The sequence below is a fragment of the Cariama cristata genome, unplaced genomic scaffold, assembly GCF_000690535.1.
Source record: "Cariama cristata isolate BGI_N322 unplaced genomic scaffold, ASM69053v1 scaffold7740, whole genome shotgun sequence".
Classification (NCBI taxonomy): Eukaryota; Metazoa; Chordata; class Aves; order Cariamiformes; family Cariamidae; genus Cariama; species Cariama cristata.
In genome coordinates this window covers 552-10605 of record NW_009596321.1, presented here as the reverse complement: position 1 = coordinate 10605, position 10054 = coordinate 552, and the positions used below count along the sequence as shown (strand labels likewise).

General features: G+C 42.1%; 1 protein-coding gene across 1 annotated transcript; it reads right to left on the bottom strand.

Moving 5' to 3' along the window:
• Positions 1 to 3295: 3295 nt before the first annotated feature.
• Positions 3296 to 9711, bottom strand: COMMD9 (COMM domain containing 9; the record flags this gene model as incomplete). The annotated part of the gene is made up of 4 exons (XM_009705486.1): positions 3296 to 4273; positions 5127 to 5230; positions 8689 to 8723; positions 9494 to 9711. Coding segments are annotated over 4 exons (498 nt in total), but the record flags the coding sequence as incomplete, so codon positions are not given.
• Positions 9712 to 10054: the final 343 nt, after the last annotated feature.

Below are 10054 nucleotides of genomic sequence, written 5' to 3'. Positions count from 1 at the left end.
TACAGGGATGTGCTAGTGCCGTGATATTCCTGACGTGGTTATTGGAAAGCGGTAAACCAACAGGAGACTAAATTACATGACGTTAATCAAGTTACACCTTGGAGGTGACAGTTACTTAATAAGTGAGGCCCAAACGTCCCAAGTATTAACCTCTTACATTCAAAATAGAGCCAAAAAATCAGAAACTACCTGCACAACGTCTGTGTGGATGAGGGAAAAAAATACACGACAGTTAGTGTAATCGCTGTGCCACGGAATAAAGTTTCTGACTAAGGGGTCAAGAAGTTAGAAAAGGGTCCGGGGAGGTGGGATTCCTCAACTCCCAGTGCTGCTGCTGATTTATTGCAACCGTAAGCACCTCCTTTACCTCTCTACAGCTCAGTGAGATAAATCTTTTAAGAGGTAAGTGAGAAAGATCGGTGAATTCATTAAAGTGGTTACTTTTGTATGGGGTTACTATGACTCAGAATAACTACAGTTACAAAGCAGCTGAGGAAATTACACTGCTCGTATGTTGTTCCTAGTACCAAGCACTGAGATTAAGCTGGGCTGTTGTGATTTTTCAGAGAGATCTTGTTTGCTTAACAAGAGATCTATCACGGATTTGTTACTCAAAAAGCCTTTTTCGGTCCTAATCTGGGCAGGGGGTCCCATATATATTGTTAAATATAAACCCTGTTATCTCCAGTGAAAATTAGACACCACACAAATTGAAACCAACATTTTTTACTTAGGTCAAAACAATTCTAAACCAGATTACTAGTAACAAAATAACTTGTTTGACATGAAATAATAACACCTCAGTTACAAACAAAGCAAAAACTTTGTATAGGTAAGTTTTGGAAGAGCTCGAAGATGTAAATTTCACACATTAAACCCAAAACTTAAACGCGGAGTAACTATTATACCTTTATCAAACCATCATGAGTCTTGTAAAGTCTTGTACTGTTGTAAACCAATGTTTCGAGATCATTAATTGAAGTGGACGCTAGGAATCATAAAGGCATTTTTCTTCCTTAGCTCTTATTGCTCTCAACCACAACATCTATACAGCTTTTAGCCTGAACACCCTAGAGTACACATTTTCTTGCAGTAAGAGGAAGCAAAATTTTGTTCAGAATAATACAAAGTAGGATTTAATGGGTTTAATGCTTTTTCAACACTTTGACAGTCAGATCCAACACAATGTCTGAATCGTGAAATAATTTGAATTTAACTTGCATCCTTGCGTTTTACAGATTTCTCACTGTTTTGCTTAGTGTAATTGAGTTACCACTTGATAAACAGCGTACATGTAGGAGGTGGGTTTTCTATTCCTCAAATACCGGAATGAAGATGGGAGTTTTTGAGCTCCACTTCATGAGGAAGTCTCGTGGTTTCCTGGGAGGACAGTTCATTCAGGTGATTCACATACTATGACAGCTTTCTTCTTTATTAATGTCCTTGGACTGTTCTCCAGAAATGAATGATTGCGGTGACCCCATTCGAGGGAGATGCAAACTGTAGGTGAAGAATGGCCACTACGATGCTGAAAGGTACAGAATACAGAGCTTAACTAGGCTTAGCCATCCAAAGTGGACAGGGGTTTCACTGCTTCTTAAGTAAGTATGAGGGAAAAATGGAAAGGTAGAAGTACGCTAAAGATGACAGTGTTGGCACAGGAACAAGCTGATAGTGAAGTAGTGCTGAATACATCTACGCTAGCCTACCAAACAGCAGCAATATGTGGAGGGAGGATAAAAATCTACCTGATTTTAAGAGAGCAATCACTTTATGAAAAAGGTCGCATATGATTGCCTGCAACAGCAGGCATGTTATTCTCTCTGGGTGTAGCAGGCTCTGTAAATGGACTTTAATGTGAAGTACTCCCGCTGGTCAGGTAATGACAGTCCTACTCAGCCTCTCTCGTTTTATATACCCTCTCCTGAGCAGTCTTAGCTCTTCAGGCAAAGGTGACAAGAGCCAACAAGAAAATACCTAACACTTAAGGCAAAGATTTGAAGGCGAGCTCTCATAGCCTCCTAAATCTTGGGCTAGGAAATATCAGTATCTTCTTGCAGAACGATTTGAGATACAGCCCTTGAAGTCATCAGATGTTTGTCATGCCTCTGATCCAGTGGACAGCCCTCTTTATTAAGTCTCCATGAGCAACTTTTAACTACCTGCAGATAGTGCCATGCTGACACTGGAAAAGCCTTTTCAGTTTCAAGTCTTTCTTTTCTTTACAACTCTTCTATAGTTGTATAATGGTTTTGTACGAGAACTCTAGGCAACTATCAGTTCCTCATTTCATTAGGCCCTGCAACATTTTGACTATAACTTCAGTATTTACCTCAAGGATTTCCTCTGTGCAGTGACCTCCTCAGCTCCTAGAACACCATGAGTACTTCATTATTTTTCACGTTACTTCATTATTATTTACCTCCTCAGTGATTCTTACCTTCTAAAATAAACAGTACAATATAAACTATTCCAGATTTTTTTAAGGCTTAGGCTGCAAAGGCAGCAAAACTTCCTCAAACTGAAGCAGCCTGTTACTGATGTTTTTCACAGCTTGAATCTTATGGAACAGGTTATTGAATGTCCACCTTCTCCTTTCAGATTTCCCTATTAAATTTACCATTTTACCTTGATACTGTACCAAGAGTTACAATCTTTGCTCAAAGTAGGCTTTAACAAGTGACTCGTCACACATCTCATCTTGATGCACAAGCTGTATTACATCAGCACCTTTTAAAGGCGCAGGCTTCATTTACACTCATGCTCCAGCCTGCACTTTGTGGGGATGTATAAAATTAACTAACAAAGCTCTGTAGTTTATGCACACTTCTCCAACAACTGCATGTTTCCAAACAAAAGAGACAACGTTTTGTGTCTCGAAGGAGAGCCAAATCTTTTATGAAAGGTGGCACTTTGCCATCAACAAAGCATTTGGATCCAGTCTTCCAGTTTGGAGCATTATAGAAACTTGTCAGAAAGAAGAGTTTGAATTTTGTTCATTTTCTGCACTCACTCCTCCACACTCCCGATGCACATACAAAGTTTTAGGTCAGGGTCATCACCTGTAACATTGCACAGAGCTGGTGTCCATGGAAGAAGGTGCCCTGAAACTGTATTATAATGAAGAGAAGACAGTTTAAAAGATGAATTCATTTGAACAGGAAACAAAAGATCCCTCTTCAGCAACAAACGTGAACATCCATGAAACCAGCCTAGAAACAAGGCACCATCACAAAGATGCTGAGGTAACACAGGACAACGTCTCTTCTAGACTGAAAAGGATTCACAAAATTAATTAGCAGTTCATTTTTTAATTAAATGAAGATTTATACAAACAAACAACCGAACACTTTGGGGAAGTACAGGCACATATTGCCACAGATCTTCCTACTGCACAGACAACAGCCATCAATTCTTTATTTTTCCAGTCTGGTTTTTGTGCAGTGAAGGCAAAGCCCAGAGTCCAAAAAACCTAAACATGAATTATCTGAACTCCTTTTTTCTTTTCAAACAGAAGGAGGAAATTACTTGCTGCTGAAGATGTTCAGACTAGTCATTTTGCAAATGGTGCTATGAAGCTGATCAGAAGGGAATGTGTTGTAGCGTAATTGCCCTATTTCAAAGCATTATCCTGTAATAACAATCTGCAGCATGGCTGTGCTTCATTGACAGGGAGAGAGTGCTACAGCCAGCACGCACCTCAGCACATGCACATTCCAGAGAGAAGCACCCTCCTTGTCTGCTAATGCTGGAAGGCAGCCCATTAACCAGCTTGAGCCTTTTAGATCCTAATTTCAGGGCAGAAAGATAGCACTTGCTTCATTGGCTGCAGCTATTTGCTGTTTCCTGTTATGACCCTTGTGATTAAGCCAAGCTCCGAGCCCTCAAATCCTTTTCTGAAACAGAGACCAGCTTTTGTTCAACAACATATTAAGAAAATGCTTTTTGGCATCAGACCAAAGGAATGCTTAAGTGTTAGCTTTTCAAAAACTATCTTGCTAACTCAATAAAGAAATCTCTTTAATTTTGTTTTGTTGAAACAGAAAACATGTTACACTAGGCTGCAACTTGCGAGAGCTGTAGGTAGAGAATACTTCCCTTCCTTACTGCTGGAGTCCATGCCCTTGAGTATTTATTTGTTTGCAACAGCAGAAAGTTGGTCCCGGATCCTTCCTAGACCTTCTAACATAGTGTCCAGGGTTTCTTTGCTCAGTTCCACAGTCAGTGCAGAAACAACAGGACTGTTTCCACATAAGGCAACATCTTCCTGAATCTGAAAATAGGAATGCAGACGTTGGCTGTATGAAAAATTCATTCACGTATTTTTCCAGTGCCACTAGGAAAGTCAGTGTTTGATAGACAGATTAAGAAAAAATGCTTTAAATCTGGCATCTAGCTCCATCCTGAAGGACCCTGGCACATTTTCTAAGCTGTGTGCCTCACTAGGGAAGTGCGCTCCCATTGACAGACTGCAAGTAAGCATATACTGCCGTAAGTATGGGGAAATTCTGAAGAGACTCATGGCAGGAAGCCACATCCATATCAAAAGCATCTTAGCAGATACCGCATAGGATACTTAACCCCATCCCACACAGAAATTAGATTATTATTTTCTTTCCCCCTCCTTCTCTGAAACCCACTCATCCCATTTTCACTGGTTGGGGGGGATACAGAACTCTCTAGAATATACGCAGGAAGTTTAGCTATACTCCCCAAATCATAGATGTGGCCAGTGAAGGAATTTATTAGTAATTAAAAGTCACTTCCCAAGTAACGCAGTCAGCTAAACATGCTGGTGAGTGGCTTAGAATTAAAGTGCGATGACTTCATAATTTATCCTCTTTCTTTCTGCAGAGAACAACAGTGACCAGGAACAAATATGCTGCCTTCTCACATCCTCATGCAAAGAAAACTCTCCCTTGCAAGAAAAAGAGGGCTTTCATCAGAGTCATCATTCCCAGGCTCTGTGGTATTTCAGAGATGATTTCTCAGAAAGTCTGTTAATTGCCCACCAGGCAACAGGCAAGCACCAGATGCCTGTCTGAACTGTTTTGTGCTACCACTGGTAAGTCGGGTGTTGGACTTGATTATTTTGATCCTGTATCCTTTGCAGCCACTGACATTACCTTTAACTGAAGCAGGCAAGTAGGGACTGCCATTCTGCTGATGCTGTCTGAAGATGTCTTGATATCCACCCTCCAGTCCATGTCAACCAGCCGAGGCAGGGAGACTAAGGGATTAAAAAACAGATCTGTTAGGCCCGGCAGCACATGACGAGACCAGACCCTGGAACCTGTGACTACCGCCGTGTACAAGCTTCTCCACTTCTGGCCCTGGGAAGTGTACAACTTCAGTGCTACTACGTGGTTTCACATCATTTTCACTCTGCAATAAGACAGTCTCTGAAGGCCTCCTCATGACACTGGAAGGACAAACAGCGTTCTCCCATCATCACATGCAAGGACGCTACAGTGCAAGACAACCATAGGTACATTCACAAAGCAGCTTGGAGGAGGAGAGCAGCAAGATGTCTTCTCCACCGCTTCATCCCCTGCCTTGCTGCCTGCAACACTCATCTCGAGTTTCATCATGAGTTGCTCTGGGACCTACATGCTCATTGCCCTGTTCTGTAACCGATAAGAAAGCACACAGGAATGCTCTTAAAATCCAGCAGTACAAAACATGTTATTTCAGGCTCCCCAACCTGTGAACCAAAGCATCCTGCAGCGCAGCATATGTATTGGTAAACGGCAATCTTCACATCTTCTGCCAGTTTGTTAAAAATATTGAAGATATCAGCCTAATTAGATGTAGCCTAACAGAAATCATTCAACAGTCTGGTGCAATAGTTCAGGGCTGGAGACCCCGTGAGCCTTCCAAGGGAAGGAGGATGGGTCTGACTTAGCTGCACAAATTTTTTGCCAGGGCAGCCATTTCTTCCAGAGAGGAGACGGGGATATTCGCTCATGCTGGTGTGTACTTAACGGAGCTCAATGCACTATGAGCCCTCAAGAGTCCCTAAGCCCCGTGCAAACGGGCATAAAAGCTGAGATGAAGGTTCCCCCAACAAAACTCCGGCACCAACAGGCTGGCTGCAAGTGCTTTCTGTCAGTTCCTGGGAGCCTAACGTTTTTCAATGTCTTTCAGCTGCCAGTAATAAATACAAGGAACATTTGAAGAATATATTCAAGTGAAAATGAGGTATTTAGATGGGCGGCCTGCAGATATTTTTCCCTCTTATTTGAATAAAAGAAAGTTTCCTACTTCATTTAAAAAAAAATACATTTTAACCCAGAAAAAGAAACAGTATTGATATTTTCATCTCAGATTTACAAGTGTTTTCTCACACAAACTGCAAACCAGGGGAAAGCATAATTACTTATCCAACCAGATAACAACAGCAAATGTTAAAAAGATGGGGCTCGAACCCTTGACTGCCCAGTGGTAAAGCGCCATTTACCACCAGAAGCCAGGAATGTGGAAAATGTCTGTAAGGTAAATTCCTTGTTTAAAATACATGCAAAGAAAACAAATTGTAATGTGCAGTTTAGCAGGGCATATTTAAAGTCATTCCTACTTTGGTACTGTCACATTTATATGACTCCAAACACCTGTTGCACCTTTTTCAACTCCATTTTCTGGTAAGAGCTGAGCTATACTTCCTATGTTCAAAAGTGCAGCATCTAGTTTCCTGTGAAAAACAGTAAATTCTCACTAGAAGGAAGTCCACATTAAGAACACGGAAACAAAGACAAACCCTTTTGGCTTGAAAAGAGCGTTTGCAGCTAAGGGGCTTAACCGCTCTATGTCAGAAAAAATGGCTATAGGGTGCCTGAAGAAACACTGTTCCTGTTTATGTCAGCTATGAATTTTCAAAGAACTCTGAATGAAATGTAGGACCAACCCCATAAAAGATCTGTAGGGAGGTGATTACTTATTCTCAAGCTCGATTTAAAAATCTCAGCTGTGGTGCTTGGTAGGTTTGAGTCTCTTTGCGAAGCCTCATCAAACCCGATTGTCAACAGTTATTTGACATCTATTGAAGGGTACCAGAGGGGGATGAAAAGGCAAAGACTAAACCTCTGCCGAATGCTAAGGAAAGAGCTGTCTCAATAAGCAATTGCAGCCCGTCTGGATTCTGCCTATCATAAGATGCCTGGTTTCCTCCCCAAGGGTTGATCGCTAGCCTTCCCACTGACTCCAGATGCTCAAGTTGCTTCCTAACAGCGTTTACAGAAATTTTCTGTCTGGGGAAAGGATCTCCCTCCTCCTCTCGCTCCCCTGAGCAGAGCTCCAGGGGACAGTACAGAACTGGCTGGCTTGCTCTGGCTTTTGGAACAAATTCCAGTTCACAGTCTGTCAGGGCCAGCACTTGGCAGTGTTTGCAACAACATAAAACGCATCTGTTTAGCCTTGTATGTTAATTTGCAAAGACTAATTGCTGGTGGCTGGGGGGGGGCAGGAAACCATCCACATTTTTATGTAAACACAGATCAATCAGTTGGAATGTCTGTTCTTTAAATCACTGCCTTGGTCCCTCTGTAATGTATGTCAGATATTTCATGAATACAATACTAAAATAATCCATCATTTTGTAGAAAACAATCTCATTCCAACAGGGTTAAATATTCATCTAATGAATACAAAGACATGACCGTCAGAGCAGAGCTCCTGGGTGGCGCTCCAAGATTCACACACCCAGCCTTGCTTCTGGGTTGTGAAGACTAGCTAGTGTGTTAGGCTGGTGTGTGACGCTTGCTGTCACTTCCTCTAATGCATGATAGTGTTAAAGACACAGGAAAAAGCATTAATGTGTCTTGGTAACACTGGAACATTGTTTAGTGTAAGCAACTGCTGTATTTACTGTATTAGCATTACGCAACAGTTTCTTCCCTCTCCCTGTTTATACTCCATTAAAACTTGGAGGGACGGTGTATTTCCAGGTCTTGGCATACTGTTTAGCTGTTGGACATTATCTCCTCTGCAGGCAAAGAAAAGGGTAAAGAGGACTCCTGCAGACCTCAGAGTACTCTGTTAAGTATTGGCTCTCATTTGTAAGCCTCTAAGTGCTATAGTTGTAAAGAAAACCTCTCAGGGGACAAAACAAAGTGCTGTAGCTGCACGCAACACCTAACTGGGATGTAACTCTTTGCCCATGATGCAAACTTTAAGTTTGCATTCCTTAATTACATCCCTGTTTAGATAGGTGAGGAAAAAAACAGAGTTAGGAATATATGCAGTGCACTTCCTGATGTGTGGAAGAGAAAGAATGCACAGAATTGACTAGATGTGCAAAGATAAGGTATTCCCCAATATATACATGTCTTTTACAGTGCACAGTTCTTGAATACAGACATCACTTACTGACCTGAATGGGGAGGTCAGAGCGCTCCGCTTTCAAAAGTTTCACAAATAATTGCTATACGCTGCACTCTGCTAGGTAGCAACAGACTGAGCATTGAATTGCTTGAGGACTGCAAACAAATTAGCAGAGCAGCACAGATCTGAATACAAGCTTGTTGGCCTCTGCTAAGCTCTGCGATGCCACAATCATACAGCTTCATCAAAGGCAAACGGGGGTATCCTTGTGCTAGGTTATGAAAACATGTCGCGACGCACTATTCTAAACTCTAAGCTCCAGGGATCTCAGGAAACATTAATTGCATTGAGATGTGAACTACTACTTACTCTGACTGGCTTGTGCTTCATTCCTCCAAGCTGAGCTGTGAAAAAGTAGAAAAGAGAAAAACAGTATCAGCAGTGCTTTGAAAGAAAAAAAAAAAAAAAGAAAAGAGAGAAAAGGAAGGGAAAGCATTCAGCTTATCCCTGACAGAAGGGTCACCAGAGCTCCAGCAGTAAGCAGGGGAGAGAGACTGCCTCTGCTACTGAGTGCCAGGGAAAGGCTGTCACTGGTGGGCAATGGTAGGCAAACTGGTGACCAACTACTGGTTCTTCGATAAGTGTAGCTCACTTACGGTGTGTATCTTTCTCCCCGGTTTTATCAAAGCAATGGGCTGCCAAGCAGTGAGATGTACAAGCATGCAGACTGCTGTCCTCTGCCACCACCTCACGTATGCTCTACCGCATACGTAAGCCAAGGTGGTAAGTGGACGGGCATCTTGATGCTACGCAGTCTGATTTTGTAGCACTGAAATCTAGCCCTCTAAGTTTTATTGTCATCTGTAGCATTTTTCCACCAGGCAGGTGAGTTGTTAGGATAAAAGGGGCTTTGCATTATGTGAGTGAGGCCCACACCCATTCCAAAAGTCTTCGCAAAAATCCTCTGTGGCCATGGCTGCGTTTGATTTGCCATTTCACTCAGATGACCTATTTCATTCAACTCGGCTCATCCTGAGCTGTGTGATTATGCCCAAGTCACGCACAAAATTCACAGAAACAAGACTTTGCATGCTGCCAACTGTCCACATACCAAACCAGATACATAGGCTCTAACTTTCCAGCTGAAAGCAAATGGCAGGTGGCTGGCACTCACATATTCTCCAAGATTATCTTAGTCAAAAGGTTTTTCAGATTTTGGTGGAAGTTTTCCGGAAAGAGAGAGAGGATATCTTCTGCCCTCGTCAAGCCATGGTACACAACATGCCTGGTGAGGTTGTGCAAAGCAGATACCAGCTGTAGGAAAGGAAGAGAAGAAAGAGCTCCACTGGGTTGAAAAGCATTAAATAACAGCATGGGACGGGCCTTCAGCAGCTAGGGAAGACAGATTCTGCAGCAAGACTGACACCTCCGTTACCAAAAACTGTAACCAAGAAAACTCTCTAAACCAAATGATAGCTTAGATAGCTGACATTGGTTTATTGCAGTGCTGGGTGCATGGGGGATCTCTCCTCCTAGCACGCACACCAAGCCAAATGAAGATACACATTATATACAATAAAATAATTGCATATTCATAGTACACTGCATATTCATTGTTATTCACACTAAGGATTGGTTACCAGTTTCTCGTTTCTAATGTAAACTAGTAGCACCCTCAGACAGCACTAATGAAGCCTTTCTATCAACTACGCATGCTCACCAAGCCAGGTTTTGC